Source organism: Aedes aegypti, chromosome 1 (genome assembly GCF_002204515.2).
Source record: "Aedes aegypti strain LVP_AGWG chromosome 1, AaegL5.0 Primary Assembly, whole genome shotgun sequence".
NCBI lineage: Eukaryota > Metazoa > Arthropoda > Insecta > Diptera > Culicidae > Aedes > Aedes aegypti.
This window is the reverse complement of record NC_035107.1, coordinates 192,797,476-192,816,051: the sequence shown is the minus strand read 5'-3', so window position 1 is coordinate 192,816,051 and position 18,576 is coordinate 192,797,476. Positions and strand designations below refer to the sequence as shown.

Genomic DNA, 18,576 nt, shown 5'->3' with positions numbered 1-18,576 from the left:
TTTTATATCGTGTCTTTTGTGTGTCTATCAGTAGGGGAACACGGGGCAGTATGGACACCCTAAGGAAGTTTCCTATTTTGACTGTAAAGTCACGAATATTATACAGTTTTTCATGTGCAGTATGCCTTTTAGAGTTCTTAAGCATTTGTTAAACATTGTTGCAAAATTTTGAAAAAAAAAATATTTTGTTTGCAAAAATGGGTTTAAAAAAAACTTATATTTGGTAGCCACCATCAAGCTAGTGGGGCAAATTGGACACCTCCATGGGGCATTATGAACACCTTAAAAAAATGAAGGACACATTCAGGAAACCATAGTGATAGATCACTGTGCCACTGAAAACATGATTAAAACCAATTTACGACATTTTTCGTAGTGATGCTTTCAATATTGCCTCCAGATTAGTTTTAATACAGAACTGACGATTTTCAACCGATTTGTGGTTTCGAATCATAATCATTGCATTGCACGCTAAATATTTGTGAATAGTTTTATGTATGAAGTTACATTTCTTTTTTTTTTTAAGTGTCAGCTCTACTTTGTCACTCGGTGTCCATATTGCCCCAACAGTATAGGAAATTTTCATATAAGTTTTTCAGTGTCTCAAAGTAGCAGAAAAAAATCTACTATATTTTTGAATTTAGCATAAATAATTGAAGATTCAGTCAAGAGCTACATTTTCGGTCAACTTGCAGTCATTTGCCTCTGGAACCTTATTTGGTGAGGTGTGAATGTTATAATTTTAAAACCCAATAAAATCATGCTCCATTTTTTGGTTTAAAATCAATGTTTAAAACAATTTTTCTGAAATTTTAGTGGACAACTTACTCTTTCGACAGGCAACTGAAATATTGTTTGCATCTAAAGTATAGAATTATTCGCATATGCAAAGATACAGGGGGTGTCCATACTGCCCCCGGTACCCCTAGGTACACTTAATAAAAACCACTTTTCTTCAGATTTAAAACAATACGTTCGAACAAATCACAAATTTTGTCTCGGCTTTCCAGTTCACAGGTCTTATCATTTTGAAAATACATGCCTTTGGGGTTTTTCATATTTCGACATGTAGAATCTAACAAAAATAGTTCAGTTGAAAACCCCGTGTAACACCATCGTGACCTTCCCTTGTCAGCTACTAATGTTACTCGGGAATTTTAGTGCAATTGTGATGAAGTTTTGGTTATTTTTTGATTAAATGCTTGGAATTAGGCAATGCGCTGAATTAGGGCACTTTACGGTACCTATTTCAATAAAATCACAACTGTAAATTATGAGTACAACCTAGTTTATATTATTCCCATAATCTAAAACGGTTTTGCTAGCGATCAACTCATAGAACTTTTTTGTTGGTACAATCCTCCTTGTCCTTGATGGCTACAGTAATCGTGGTTTTTCCTGAAGCCGCCGATCTCTACCTGGTTCCCTGCTGAATATTATTTTCGCAATTCTTTCTTCCGACATTCGCACTAAGTGACCAGTCCACTGAAGTCTGCCGTATTTAAAAAGCTTGATAATATTCGCAGTTTTATACACTTGATACAACTCGTAATTCATGCGTCTGCGTCACACACCATTTTCGAGTTTCCCACCGAGTATTGTGCGCAGCACTTTACGCTCGAAAACACAGAGAGCTTTCCGGTCTGACTCTTTCAACGTCCACGCTTCGTGCCCGGAAGAATCAATGTTTTATACAGGATGAATTTTGTTTCCGTTTGAAAGCTCCGGGACCTAAGCTGGTTACATAGTCCGTAAAAGGCCCTATTCGCACCCGCAACACGTCGTTGTCACATGTCACAAGTGTTCCAAGGTAAACAAATTCATCAACAACTTCAAACACTACATCAGCACTTACACCACCAAGTCTGACTCTATCTCTACCTCCAACCATGTACTTCGTTTAGTAGAATTGATGGTCAGGGCTATACTCGCTGTCTCCCTCTTCAGAGGTACTAAGGCCTCTTCCACTGATCTGCGATCGATTCCAATTAGGTCTATATCGTCCGCAAAGCCAAGGAGCATGTGCGACCTTGTGATAATAGTGCCATTTCTCTGCACGCCAGATCTCCCAATAGCACCCTCGAGTGCAATGTTGAACAGTAAATTCGAAAGTGCGTCTCCCTGCTTCAACCCGTCTAACGTCACGAACGAGGTTGACACCTCGTCTACGATCCAAACACTTGATTTCGAACCATCCAGCGTAGCACGTATCAGCCTAATTAGTTTCGCCGGAAAACCATTTTCAGACATTATCTGCCAAAGCTCATTTATTTTCACTGAGTCGTACGCCGCCTTGAAATCAATAAACAGATGGTGAGTCTGCAAGTACTTCCGGAATGTATCTAGGATCATTCCCAAGCTAAACATCTGGTCCGTTGTCGAACGGGCCTCACGAATACAAGCTTGGTATTCGCCTACGAAGGGCTCCTCGAGTGGTCTCAGTCTGTTAAGGGGGAATCCGGATTTAGGAATTTTCAAAAGCAGTTTTTTCATTCAAAATCAAGAAAATTTATAGGAAAATGTGTTCACTGTATTCTGTTCTCCAACCGACACGCAGTGAACACATTTTCATAGAATATTTTTAGTTTTGAACAGAAAAACTGCTTTTGTAGTTTCGATGATGACGACGATTACGATGACGGAGCGTAGATCGTTAAAAGGATGCGTGACAGAATTATGTACGCCGAATTCAGCAGGATAATTGCTCTGTAATTGGCACACTCCTGTCTGTGCCCTTTCTTGTAGATTCGGCGTATGAGGCCATCCAACCAGCCGGTGGGCAATTCTTCGTCCTCCCATACATTCAGAAGTACTCGGTGGATCGACTGATAAAGCTGCTAACTTTCGCGCTTGAGAAGCTCGTCCGGGATCTCGTCCTTCCCAGCAGCCTTGCAGTTCTTCAGCTCACTGATAGCCTTTTTAACCTCTCCTATGGTCGGTGGGTCCACTGCTTGATCATCATCATCTATGTTCATCCTGTTCCTCGCTACATTTCCATTTTCACCGTTCAACAATTGCTGAAAGTGTTCCTTCCACCTGGCAGCCACCGCCGTTTTATCGGTGAGCAAATTCCCTTCTCGATCATTGCACATGGCGGGCACTGGTACGGTATTGTGCCGCGCACCATTGACCGTTGCATAGAATCTCCGCATATCATTCCGGTTCATGCTTTCTTGAGCTTCAGCTACCACACTTTCTTCGTGCTGCCTTTTCTTTCTGCGGTGGATTCGCTTTTCTTTGGCTCTGGCTGCCCTGTACCGCTCTCTGTTCTGTCGGGTACCGGCCACAAGCATACGGCTTATGGCGACATTCTTCATGTCTGTCACTCTCTGGCACTCTTCATCGAATCAGTCGTTTCGTCTTCGTCGTTGACCAGTGCCAATCACTTCCCGCGCCGTTGTTGTCACAGCTTCGTGGATAGGGTCCCACAGGCTGTCGACATCTCCAGCAACGTTGATTCCTCCCAACTGCTCGTCTAGTTGCTGTCGGTACTGTGCAGCTACCCCATCAGTCGACAAGCGTTGTATATTGAAGCGCTGCGATCTGTTTGTTCTGGAACTTGTGACGCTGGATAACCGCGCTCGAATTTTAGCTACAACGAGATAATGATCCGAGTCGATATTAGGGCCTCGGAAGATCCTGACATTCATGACATCTGAGAAATGTCACCCATCAACCAGCACGTGGTCTATTTGGGAGCAGGCATCGCCACTCGGGTGTCGCCAGGTGTGTTTGCGGATATTCTTTCGTGCGAAGTAGGTACTGCTGATTGCCATCCCTCTAGCAGCAGCGAAGGCTACTAGTCACAGGCCATTATCTTTGGTAACGGAATGGAGGCTTTCCGTTCCAATGACGGGTCGGAAGAAATCTTCTTTCCCGATCTGCGCATTTGCGTCGCCGATGACTATCTTGACATCTTGTTTTGGGCACTCTCCGTAGACCTTATCCAGGCTCTCATAGAATTCATCCTTCATCAGGCTTCATCCTTCAGCAGATGAAGAACTTGCCCTTCATTCTCAACACACAGATTCGGTCGCTTACCGGTTTCCACAGAATAACTCGCTTCATCTGTTTCCCAATCACTATGAAGCCAACTCCACGTTCTGCTCTGTCGCCACCGCTGTAGTAGATGTGGTACTTGAATGAAGTGTTGGCGATGGGGTCCATCGCTCGGAATTCACGTTCTCCGGCTCTCGGCCAGCGGATTTCCTGGATAGCTGTTATGTTCACGCCGACATTCCGCAGTTCACGAGCCAGGAGCCCAACACGCGCGGGTTCATTGTTGGTACACTACTAAGTTTTAATTAACCATTTAAATCGTTTCATTCCTTAACTGTGCTGAATTACGGCACTTTACATTACGATGGGCCAAAACAAAATGTATTCGTTACCTTACGAGTATGAATGTTTGTCTGTGCAATGAGTGTACCTATTATTAGAGTGGTTCGAAAAATCGATTTGAAAACGGTATTCGGCAAAGTTGTAGCTGATAAATGTATCTAATAGTATCAGCGTAGCTCTAACCCTCAAAAGAACATGGGCGAACACTAAGAACAAACGACAAACATGTAACCTTATGTTTGAAATTAAAAAATATTAATGAATTTTTTGTGTATATTTTGTTGCTCCTTAATATTTTTTATTCTCTATTTTACTTACTGGAATGTTGTTGAAGATCTTGTTTCGATGCTTAAAAAAAAATACAAGAAAATTTACATGGTATTCCTTCCACACATTGGGAAGTCAGGTCAAATATACTAGAATGGCTGTTGTACCATAAACAAAATATTAGGATATTATTGTCTAAACTCAGCGCCTTCACTAGAACTACTTAATAAATCTATATACAATGTAACAAGTGTATCCATATCGAATTAAAGCAGTATACTATAGTAGTGGAAATTTCATTATTTTGTATATTCATTCCAGTTACCATCAGTGTACCAGTATCCGCTCATGCCCCTATTTCCGCTCACTAGAGTAAAAATTGATTTTTAGTGTAAAAAATCCACATTTTTAGCTCGGACATATTCTAGCACTATTAACAACTTTCCAATGAAGTCGCCTGACATTATTTTCATTTGATAAAATAATACTTTATATTGAATACACAAGACCTCGTGAGCGGTTATTGGGTCACTAGGTATTTTTGTGTGTTCCAATAACCGCTCATGCAAAAAATCAAACAAAATTTCAAAGGAATGTTGTTTTTAGTATACAGCCTTCTTTATTGCAGTAGTAGCTATGGTTTGACTATATAAAATACCAGGATAAATAACGAAATTCGAAATTATGCATTTTTTAGTAAGGTCGTCTCGAAATCTGTTTACCGTGAGCGGAAATAGGAACACTTAGATGCTGTAACAAATGCAAATAAATATTTTTTTATGAAACTTTTTCAGATTCTTTTTATTTTGCCGCTGATTACCTATACTTGGAGCTACATTGTGACATAAAAATGGTATTGATCGACACAATAGTTATTTTATAATAAACATTTGAACACATGACTTCCCTTAAATGAGCGGAATCTGGTGCACTGATGGTAGTTACAAACAAACTGGTATGTGATAAATTCTATGAATATTTTTATTATTACCTTTTTTGGTAACTTTGAAGGCACGCTGCTAGTTTATTTGCAAATATTTGCAGCTTAAATCTTCATAGGTTCATTTTCCTACTCGTACATGACTATTAGGTGGCAGAAATTTGATAAAATGTGATTAAGAACATATTCAAAAACGTTCTTTAACACTTCAGTCGTCGCGCTGTTGTATTTTGTACAACACTGGTGAAAAAAACCTCGCTTTTCGATCACAACAGCAGCGGCGTGGTTGTTCTGACGGTGGTCAATCACACGACGACTGGAAGGTTAAATAAAGTGATGTAGTTATGAATTGAGCATATTTCTATCATCATTCCTTACATCAATACTGACTTCTAGACGTCACGTAATACTCTAAAATGTATCGGAAGTGATAGATATACAACTTAACTAAGGTTCTGTAACCTAAACTGATTAAAAAATCAATTGGTTCTGATTTGCGAAGACAATAAACAAAATACAGAAATCGCTTATTTTTTCGTATTCTTAAAACATGAAACACATGCTCCTCCATTCTTAGCCCTACTTTGAATATTATACAGGAACGTTTATAATGTTTATGTTTTCACATTCTTGAGATCATTATTGATCCATGAAAAGGCAAGGGAGTGAAAAACAAGACAATTTATTTTTCGATTTATGACCTATGGGCGGTACCACTGTGTGATGTTCGGTTTTCTACACTCAAAATAATCCAAACGTCATTGTTACGTGGAAACATACGTGGTTTTTTTCCATCGCACTTTTCACGTAGCTCTTACGGGAATCATAGGTGACACAGAATGAACCGATGAACCCATGAACTAGTGTCATTCTATCGGAGAGCCGCGTAAGAGCTACGTGAAATTTTCGTATGATTCACCAAGGGCATTGATGGAAGCTAAATAAAACTTCCAGTACATTTCAACTAAAATCGGTATAGATGCAATCTGCTTAGCTTTGCACTGTTTTCTGAATATGCATAATTCTGCAATAAAATGATATGGAACTAAAGTGAATAATATGCAACTTTTATTAGCTGTTCGAAAGAGATCAAACATTTTCGTCACGGAACACTGAGTTTTCATGTCATTGCTATAGAAATTGATAGTTGGGTGCGAATTTCGGGAATTTCGAGAATGGATTCTTCTGCCAGATGTTTATAGGTGTCCTTCCTGTTTCAATGAAAGAATGTGATAAATGAAGTAAATCACTAATAAAAACGCATAGATGGATGATTTACACACGTTTGAATTTCGGCGAGGAAAACATCCTCGTCTAACTCCAGACTACCAAAGCCGTTTGTCAGTCCAATTTCGATCCATGTCGGTAGATGCGATGCAATTGTTATCTTAAAACAATACAATTTTCTTCAATAATAGATTATCAGCGACAAGAACAAAATTTACCTTTAGATTAATCTAATTAATAATATATAAAATAGCTGACTCCGCTTACTCTTGAAGTTTGTTGTTGACTGACGCCATCATAACACAGAATGAACCATATAATGAATACTTTCAAGATGAATCAATCCATGTACGAAATTTCCACGTAAGCTTGATAGGTTAACCACAGTAAGAATGACCGAAGCTACATTTAATGTTTACCTATGATTCGGTGATTGTTACCTTAGACAGGTGAAGTCAAGAAAAATTCATTTCTACGAATCTACGTGATTTTTCACATAGCTATGACGTTTGGATTATTTTGAGTGTAACATTCTATACTAATGTTGCTCTGGCCGAAGTATACTTTTTATTTTCATCAAGGATACGAGCCACACAAAACAATCAAAATGTTTTTTACGAGACCCTAGGGTTCTCTGGAGAATCCTTTTGGGATCCTAGTGTTTCCTAGTTTTTCTAGTGGGCTTCTGAGACTTTCAAGCGGATACTTGAAATCTGGTATTTCTAACTGTCATTATATCATCGTGCAAGATATTTAGAATGTATAATTGAATCCTGGAGATGAAGCGTGAAACCTAGTGATTACAAGTAAACTCCTGAGATTTATAAGACGTTCTGTGAATTGTTGATTGATAACTAACAAGGTTTTTATATATTTTTTAAACAATGTTTCTAAACTTGCAATGTTTTCATGCATATTTTTGAAAATTAACGAGGAATTTGTGGCTCTGGGAGATTTTTGTCAATCTTTTGAAAATCACACATTGAATTGAGATGATGTTTGCAGAAACCTTTTACACTACCTGTCGTAAAAACGGACTCAATAAAAATAGGTAGTATAGCAACACTCTGCTGAATATTGAATCACCACCCCCCGAAAAGTTTAGCATCACCTCAAAATAGGTAAATTCACATTGCTTAATCTCGAGATCCTTACGATTCACGAATGTGAAAATGGCAATGAAAAGCTCATAAGAACACTAAGCTGAGAAGCAGGCTCTGTCCCAGTGAAGACGTTAATGCCAAGAAGAAGAAGAAGAAGAAGAAGAAGCAAAGTTGTTCAGGAGATAAGAACATCCGGCGGGCAAATAGTTTGGTTCGCAATTTTGCCGCTAGATTGCGCTAGTGCACATGTAAAATTGACCATTTTAAACATGTTCTATTTTGTTATGCACATGAAATAGAACACAACCTTAGGATAATTTAGGACTGATTCACTTAATTTTTAAAATTTGTCTACTTAATTTTATCAAATCAGGCCTGATTGGTCTGACTCGCACCATAATCAAGTGTTTCAGGTCTGATTCACTTCATATTCAGTGATTCAGTTCTGATTCAATTCGTTTCCTACCCGAGCAAAGTCCAACATCAAAAAGAAAGCAAATCAAAAGCATATCTTGTTTTTAGCATCAATTTGATATCACAATTAGATATCAATTGTTTTCGTTCTGATATCATTTTAAAATTTTTGTTAATGTTTTTATTTTATATAATTATACATTCATTCGTGCTACATGTTTAAACACACTAAACACTCTATGAATATATAAATACAGCATTCATTTTGTCGCAGCCTCGTTTCAATATCAATCGAAAATATGTACCGTAAAGTGCCCTAATTCAGCGCAGTGCCTAATTCCGCGCATTTCATACAAAATTATTTATATATGGAAATACTCATTAGGCGGCATCCATTTATTACGTAACGCTAAAATTAGAAATTTTCGACCCCCTCCCCCCCCCTCCGTAACGCTTTTTGTATGGAAATTTTTAAAATTTTGTATGAGTCGTAACGCGCGGGCCTACCCCCTCCCCCCCCTTCGAGCGTTACGTAATTTGTGGATGCCGCCTTATTATTTCAACAACTTTTAATGCTGTTCGAGGCTACTTTGATTTAGCATAAGTTTGAATCACAAATAAAAGCAAACAAGGCATTATTTCGCGGCATTAAAAATAATCAGTGAAGGCCCGTCGGAGTAGACGTCATTTTTCTAATTTTATTAGCGTCCGTGCTAAGACTGTAGGACAACAACAAACGAGATTTCTTTATCAAAAATATTTTATTTTTTATGCAATATTCCATGGAACTACTTGCTACAGATATGTTCCATGGTGCTTCTATGAAATCGTATCAAATATTACCATAATTATTGAGTTTTATTCAAAAAAGTATTGCGCGGAATTAGGCTACGTCTTTTTTCCATAATGCCCTAATTCCACGCACTGTTCTTCGTATAATAACAGACGAATAAAACATGTTATATCCGTCTTCACATCTGTCTATTTCTCTGAAAAGTAACTCCATGCATACATACGTTTCATGTACAAACGGAATATATGGAAAACCCACTTAGGCAGCGTCCAGAAATGACGTAGCATTTTTTGATCAATTTTTGACAACCCCTCCCCCTTTGTAGCCTTTTTTTCCATACTTAATACATGGTTCGTAGCAAAATCGTAGACTTCCCCCTCCCCCTAAAACGCTACGTCATTTATGGACGGTCCCTTACAGGGAAAAATACCACGTGGTTTATGCACAGCCCCAAAAAAAAAAATAGTCTATACATCTGTGCGCACAAAATTGACTTAGCATAATGAACCACACATAACATTGCCAATGTACACTTGTTTATGATTCTTATTTATATTATACAATCCATATAGAATTATTTGAAAAACAACATATGTCGTAATTTGTAGAAGATCCCAAAAATTACGACACATTCTCGGGAAATGATTCACGGAAACGTTACGATCCCTATATAATTTACGAAGCCTCCATACAAAAAGTATGATAATACGGAGGAGAGGGATTGAAAATGGCCATATTTTGTGTGACGTAATTTATGGATGACCCTTAGGTTCTTCTGAGGTTTCTTTTTTGCTTAAAAAATAAGTTACCCGTGGTATTAGTGGATACCATTAATTGATTCCAAGAAAATGCGAACCTTTGCGAACTAGTTCTTGTATTGTATGAACAGTGCAAAATACAAATAGGGGTAGTCGGGGCGGTTTCGCCAATGGGGTGGAATGATTCACATTGGCATGGGGGTTTTTCAAGGGCCTTCCTTAGCAGAGTGATTAGAGTCCGCGGCTACAAAGCAAAGCCATGCTGAAAGTGTCTCTGGGTTCGATTCCCGTTAATGCCAAGAAGAAGAAGAAGGTTTTTTTTTCTCGACCGAATTGTCTAAAACTATGCAATAAGAAACATATTTAAGCCAAATATGAGCTCAGTAGATTTCGAAAGCGTATTTGATTTCTAAACTTTCCAGTTCAATGAATAAAATATTCAAATTGTTAGATTCTATGAGATAATTTCACAACATAAAATAGAGTGCTCATATCACCCCATCGACAAAAAAATCGACGAAAAACTCATTCGTGATTTTTTTAAGACAACGGAAATCGTGCATATCTAGTGTATTGATCTAAAAATTGCAATACTAACGATTCTTCTTAAGATGGCCAAATTGCCCCACTTCCCCCTAGACGAAATTCATACGTACCAATGCCACGGTATTGGTTATTTTTATTTCATGTGATAGACAAAAAAATAATTAAAAAAACTGAACGTAGACTAAAAAGTTACAGTTCATACAAAACTCTACGTTTTCTCATACAAAAAGTGTTACGGATGGGGAGATTGTTGAAAATTTTCAATTATAAGTGTTACGTAACGAATGGATGCAGCCCCTCATCAAAATTAATGTTAATTTGATTGTTTCAAGAGTGCGCGGAATTAGGCATTCTTCTGCGCGGAATATGGAAAAGCGTTTAAAAAAATGTGCGGAATTAGGCAATTTCAACGAGTGAACTATTTCAAAAAAATCACGAATGTAAATTATGAATACAGTCTAGTTTGTATTTTTCCCATAATCTAGAATAGATTTGCTAGCGATCCACCCATAAAGCATTTTTGTTGATGCAATACTATTTTTTCAAGTAATCATTTGAATCGTTTTATTCCTTAACTGCGCTGAATTACGGCACTTTACGGTATATCTCATTGAGTTCTCAATTTGCTCTCCATGATAGCAAAAACAGTTTTCAATTTGCTGTAATTGATAGCAAAAATACTTTTCAATTTGATTTCATGGGAACAATTTCTTGCTCTCAGTTTTGATATTTTAACCGTTAAAACGACCAAAATGAAAACAAACTGAGTTATCAAAATTCGCGACATCACATCATCAAAATTAGTTTTCAATATGATCTCAAGCTTTGCTATAGTGATTCAGGTCTAAATCATTAGATATTCAAGACTCGAATTTCTATCTGGATTTAAAAGATATAACTCGCTTGAAATGCTTAATTTTATTTGCACACAAGCGCCACCTAGCGGCAACATTTCAAATCAAACTGTTTACATTTCGGATAACCTTGACCTTTTGAACAACTTTGTCGAAGACTCGAACTTTCTCTCATCTGGATCATGAGATAGATGCTCATTTTTATATACCCAAGTTTCAACAAGGTTGGGAATGTCTAGTTATTGAAGGATGGTTTGCATTTTTCATTAATTAGTCTAGACTATATATTTGTTTGTTCAATTACATTATTTGCATTATTAATTTGTTTAATTTTCATTACAGCGTCTGGTGGACTACGAGGGCGATTCTGACGACGAGGAAGACGACGACGATAGTGATAGTCCGGCTGTGAAAAAGGCCAAGGTGGCATAGCATCTTAGTCACAAACACCATCGTCGTCGTCGGGCCAAATGCCATCGCCAACCGGATCCACAGCTACTGTCCCCCCATAGCCACAACCACCCCCATCATAACCATCAATATCATCATCACGACGAATCTCGTTGCGAGTTTGCCGCCGATGTTGACCCTAGTGGTAACACCGACAGCGAAAGCGACGAGGACGAAGATATGTCTACGATGTTATCAGTCTCGCTAGCTGCTACTACACAACCACAACCAGCAACTGAAACAACAAATTATGCATAATTCTTATAAATACATGTGTAACTAGAGGTAATAATTTGCTAATTTAACGACAACCGAGGGCAAAGAAAAAGAGTGGGAGAATAGATTAAAAAAGAAGAAAATCAACAAAAAGATATCCAAAAATCAGCTCTTTGTTAAATCAAAGATGGAGCAGAAGTAGAAGAGTCTTTCGGGGCAAGTGGATAGGAACGATAACCATTTTAATTATTATATTGAATAATAATTGAAGCTGTAATTTAATGAGAACAAAAAAGATAAAGAAAAACTGAATAAGATTAAGTCTTAATGCTATAACTAAACAAAAAAACATATTACTACAACAACTGCTATTAGGAGGTGAGATCTAGTGTCAAACTTTTCCGAAGGCCACAGATAGAAACACAAATAGAAACAGTTTCGGTGTGTTACTCTACTGTATGTGAAAAGTGAGAGATGCTAATTGGGAAGTATAAAATTTGTAAAACAATATTATTGTTTTGAAAAAATGAATCGAAAAAGTACCCAAAAAAAACAGGAAAAGCTTATTTTCAATTCGAAAAGAATAAAGCTAAAAACAAACTGACGGACACTGTTCAGATGGTAACGAACGCAAAGCTGCTAAATTAAATGTAGGAACAACAGTTTATCGACACTTGACAAACTCAACAAATTTTTATGCGATCAAAACATAAGATACTTGAAACGGCAAGTCGCTGAAAACGCTCGAAGAATGGAAAACAGAGCGAGAGAGGCGAATGGAATGCGTTTCACGTAACTAACATTGGACATATTCAAATAAACTAAAAAACAACATCAATAAAAGTGTAATTGAAAGTGGCGTTAAGCAAAGGATAAAAAAATGTTATAAATTTATTGAAAAAACGAAGCAAAACAAGTGGCGAAAGCTAAAAACTGGAACTAGATTGTAAGACAAGGCAAGCGAAAGTGAGAACGTGGGTCAGCTGGAATGGTCTGTTTTCCCTATCTGCTTTGAGGAAAATCCTTCTTTTCGCCATTGGTGTAAATTGATGTGCTCGGATCCTCGTTTCCTGTACCGTCATGATGTGATTGTTCCATAACGTTTCATTTTCTCTAAATTATTTCGACCCTTAAGATGTGGACCTCATCCTGGAAGGGCTTTTATTTTGTCAGACTGGATGATCCGGGTGGAGGGCAGAAAGAAAAAAATAATACCATAGCTTTCTTTTTGCTCTCCACTCTTATGTGACCTCGAATTGGAATCAAACGATAAACCTTTTGAAAGGCATCTCTCTTTTCTACTCTGTTTTTAGTATTCGGAGAGATGTCTTCCAAGACTGTTTTTATCCAAACTGAGAATCCTATTTTTTACTGTAAATAGTAGTTACTAAACTGTAATTAGCATAAGAACACATTTCGTATAGAAGAATAAAAAAAAGTGTACAGTCGACCTAGGCTGATATTGTACATCATCCGATATTGGTTGAAATTTATTAGTTCTTTGAAATTACGTTGACGCTTCCATCAAAATGCAAAATAATTATTTTTTTTTTGTCTCAAAAACTCACCGATACCGTGTGATGAATGTTCAAGTGTCCAAAACATCATATTAATAACAATTTTCGGGAATACTCTCAAAATAGAAGATCCTTCCATGATGATTCATTTCCTAATCGAAAACGATTTTTAAGTTTTACCATCTCATCTCACAGAGGCCACTGTGTGAGACAAAATCAGACCTATTGACAAAGGCACTCATACGCCCTTCAACCAAACACTCCACAGACTGTTGTTCATTCAAGAGAAAGAAAAATGTAAGGAATCGAATCGTGAAATGAACATGTGACAGTAGTGTGTGCAACAGGAAAAAAAGCCACAGAAGAGGTGCACAGTTCTTTCGTGGAGCAAAAACGAGCATGGACGAATTAGAGGGATTTAGGGAAATAACAATACTTTTTACACACAGATGATGAAAAAAAAAGTGTACGAAGGAAAATAATATACAAAAATCTAAAAAAATCAAATTATGGCTTTATTTTGCGTGTTTTGTAAAATCCGAAATATCCCGTTAAATGCGTAAAATATCTTACGTTTTATTGATGCACGCAGAAAATAGGGAGGAAAACTTCCAGCCTATGAGTTGTGAGTGGAGCTCCATATTTGCTAGTCTTATCTGATGATCTGATAATTCTTCAGTTCGGTGGTTCTCCTAGCTTCCTCGTAGAAATACCTATCAAGATCTGAATTTTTATAGAGGACAATGGGCGACCTCTGGCGATTTTTCTTTGCAAAAGTAAGTTTTTCCATAGTAAATTCCATACAAACTTTGAACGGCTGGCGCTAAAATATAGTTTCTCTGATCGAGCTGGAATTTTGCACAGTTGTTATGGGACCTAAATGCAATCCAAAAAGTGGACTGGAGCGAGAATCTAAATTTTGCCCCACGCTAATGGACACCCCCTGTATCTTTGCATATGCGAATAATTTTACACTTTAGATGCAAACAATATTTCAGATACTTATCGGAAAAATAAATTATCCACTAAAATTTCAGAAAAAATGTTGAAAACATTGATTTTAAACCGAAAAATTGAGCATGATTTTATTGGGTTCGAAAATTATAACATTCACACCTTTCTGAGGCAAATGACTGCAAGTTGACCGATAATGTAGCTCTTGATTGAATCTTCAATTATTTATGCTATATTCAAAAATATTGTAGATTTTTTTCCTGTTACCTTAAAACATCAAACAACTTATATGAAAATGTCTTATACCGTTGGGACAATATGGACACCGGGTAACAAAGTAGAGCTGACACTTTAAAGAGAAAGAAATATAACTTCAAACAAAAAATTATCCAAAAATATTTAGCATTTAATGCAATGATTATGACGTGAAACCACAAATCGGTTGAAAATCGTCAATTCTGGATTTAAACTAACCTGGAGGCAATCACTCCTATTCTTGTTTACGTTCGTGAATCATAACTGACCATTGGTCAGTTATGAAAATTCATGTAAAATGCTTATTAAAACAAGCTTCGAAAATGCGAACTTTTGAACGGCAAAAATTGAAACATCTCGTGTGAAATGTTTCCCATACAAAGAAGAGTGTCCGGAATTAAAAGCTGTCCGTAATATGAATTTTGAAATTCAAACCAATTTTTCCATTCTTGGATTAGATGATTCTTATTTAGGTTGTCTTAAGGTGAAACAGTTTGGAATCATCTTCTAAGATTACACTAAAACTTCAAAGGCACAAATCTCGCGAAGAAAGTATCCCACGACTTTTTATTTTGGATTTGTGCACTAGTAGAAAGCTTAAAATAAGAAGATCAGGAACGTTTGCCAACTATCTCGCCAGTTTTGTGCCTTTGAAAACGTGAGTAGGGGGAGAAGTCCGCCATTGTGCCGGCCATCTTTGGATTCCGAGATGTTTCACCTTAAAAACGTATTGTTGCAAGGTTCATTGCATCTGTCGTAAAATTGACCGCTTTTCCGATAATTATTGACAAGCATAATTGTGATAAGTGCATATGAGTTTAAATCAAGTTTTTTTTTTAATTCTATAGATGTGATCCACAATATACTTAATCTAATCTAATCTAATCTAAGCGCTTGCACAGCCAATATTGAAGAGCATCCTGGAAATACTGGAATTACTTCTAGTATTTTCTTGTCAGCATTAATATTTGCAGCATATCAGTGACATGATACAAATACTAAAATGGCCAGGCCCACTGTGCAGACTTGGTTTGGAAGATAACTCAGAAGTCCACGGCGATCAGATTATCCACTTATGAATAATATGATAGACGTAGAATTTCGAATCTTATTAAGGAAGAAACGGGGACAACCGTACCAACCGTCTCATTTCAGGGGGAAAGTTTAAATCGTTGGGAGTGGCGTTGCTAAGAAATTAAATGCACGCTCCATTGTTGTTGGTGCTCTTTTTCCAGGGATGGGACACAGGTATTTCTTCCTTATGCCCTGGCTCGGAAGCCTAGGCTAAAGCGCCGTTACTCGCTCTCTGCAACGAGAAGAAAACATTCAGGTTAACCCCCCCCCCCCCCCTTTATTAACATTATAAACGTTTCAAACCATAACAATATTCGCAAATCGTAGATTAAATTACGGTGATTGGTACAACCTCATTATTAATTGTGACAACATCAACTGCTCGATGTTTAGTCAGACCGGATCAAATTTTAGTTACAAAAAAAGTCCAACAAATATATGAAAAAGCTTACATAATCAAATTTGCAACGGTAGATGTGATCCACAATATACTTAAATAACTAAAAGCAAATATAAATTAAAATCGTATTCGGTAATAAATATGATATGAATGATGATGGTAGCATAAATTGACCAAGCATTTACTTAGTTCTATAAAGTATCTAATTTCTTGCATACAAAATGATACAGACACACACAACTTGTTACTGAATATTCAATTTGCATTCTCAGTTGAACAATAATACGCTTGAACAGAGAGGCCAATATTACGGAGAGATCTGATACGGAAAGCATTACCGGCTTTCTGCACTACTAAGGAGTGTATCGAAAAGTAGTCGCAAACATTCAAAATGGTATATCTCAGAGCATAGTTCATCTTTTTAAAAGCTTTTTTCACGCAAATCTTCATCATCAAATATTGAAGCAGCTAAAAAAATATTGAATAATATGCAGTCTTAATATAAATACAACAAGGTTTATAAAGCATGGAAAATAAAATCTTGCACAAAATTACATTTTTGAAGTGTCTTCTGAAGATTCGATGATTTGTATTGAACAAAATGTATATCAAACAAAATAGGATGAAAAGCTTATTCTATCGGTAAATATGTTTACTTCACACAGCACGTAAAAAGAAATTCAAAAAAATAAATTATTGCTCTTAAAAAGCTCACTTATTGGAAGAAGGTCGGTTTTAGAAAGTCACTTTTGTTTAATCAACTTTTGAAGCTCTGTCATATACAGCGGCAATTATATAGAATAACATTTTTTGCTTACATTACTTCATAAATATGCAAAGAAACTTTTCCAATCAAAAAACAATTTTTTATTCATTACAATCTTTCGATATTACCATTAACGTGTAGAAAAAAAATCAAAAAACGAGGTCCTTAAAAATCGACTTTTTTCGATTTTTGTATTTGTTCTCAAATGCTTGTCAATGAATTTTTCAAAATATTTTTTACACTATGTTATGAGAGTTGTGGCACAGAATATATTAGCATAAACAAAAATCATTTTTTCTAAAAATTTTACACATTTATTAACATATCAATTTTTTCAGAGGTGTGCAAGATTTTCATCGACATCTGTTAGTAATTTGCAAAATTATCATGTAAAATGCCACTTTATTGAAACAATATCACCACATCATCATTTTTAAATACATTGTAAAGCACTTCTGATCAAAAAATTGTTTGTAGGTTCAACCCATTATTTTTGAGACTGTTTTGAAAGTTTGCGACTACTTTTCGATACACTCCTTACTCCTGAAGAGGTATTGCTGTCGTCAGTTGTAGCACTATCTGCTCATGTCTGGCCACCTCCTACGAAAGTCCTGCAAATCAATGGCCAAATTTGCTTTCCAGTAGCTATCCAGTAATTTTGGATCTCGTTAGATCACTAAATCAAATTTCTTACTCGTGAAGGTTCATCCATTTTTCTTTGAATAGAATTCTCAAATTGAAAAAAATGTTTGCTTGTTGATCTTTTGATGACAGTAATAACGATAATCAACGCCTTCCTAGATTGGTATATTGCTGAATTTCGACAATTTGAAATGTTTCCTTCACTGTTTAAGCAATTTCATGAAAGATTTAAATTAATCAATTAATCACGATATACGAGGTGACTTACGCAGTTTAGTGAATACCCTTAATGTTTGCTTCTAAAAATGGTGAACTATTTTGCGTGAACATAGTGGTTCTCATGAAGCTATTGTGTAGAATCAATTGATTGACCCAAAAGTCTTTTGAAGATGTTTATGTTATCTTTTGTTTATAGCTACAACCAGTTTCAACAGTCTTTCCTGAAGAAAATGATGTAATATTTCATCATATATGCATTCCTACGACATTGACGTCATGTACGAACAGGAGCATCAACCCTGTAGCGGATCGTCTCGAATTTACATGTGATTTTTGGAGCAGACTCATTGTATTTCAATACTTAGCAATATGTTATCTCATGTTTAATGTCAATAAAATGTTTTGTATTACCTGTGAAAGTCTACCATCACGAAAAAAGAAGTTTAAACATGTTATACACACCTCTATTCTAATTTTATTGGCATTGGTTTGGCATCCAGTTGAAAAAAAAATCAAAAGAAATTGTATTATTTTGCGACATTCCGGCGTAATGTATTTCCTCTGATTTCATAAGACTGGGTGCCAAACCAAAGCAATTCAAATTATTGACTGCTCTAAGTCCATTGTATCCGTTAAGCAAGTTCTATTATGCAGAGATGGTTAAGTCTTGCCTGCAACGTTTTTGAACATATGAATTGCCTCATGCCAATAGAATATATGTTTCTGAGTTATGACTGAGTTATGAGTTATAAACTTATCATATACTGCAGTTATACTGGTGAAATAAATGGCCTCAACTAGCAAAAATATAACTCACTTTTTACACCAAACTGTTTTTTC

The 18,576-nt window shown here is 36.5% G+C and overlaps 1 protein-coding gene across 8 annotated transcripts in view; it reads left to right on the top strand.

The window, feature by feature from the left end:
* Window positions 1–13,933, top strand: part of LOC5577697 (serine/threonine-protein phosphatase 4 regulatory subunit 3) — an 87,653-nt gene extending 73,720 nt beyond the window's left edge. For all 8 annotated transcript variants that reach the window (XM_021855993.1, XM_021855990.1, XM_021855994.1 and 5 more), the window contains one exon: window positions 11,586–13,933. In XM_021855993.1, coding sequence (XP_021711685.1) covers window positions 11,586–11,675 — 90 coding nt within the window. In that variant the 3' untranslated portion in view covers window positions 11,676–13,933. The remainder of the gene's footprint in view (window positions 1–11,585) is intronic.
* The last annotated feature ends 4,643 nt before the right edge of the window (window positions 13,934–18,576 follow it).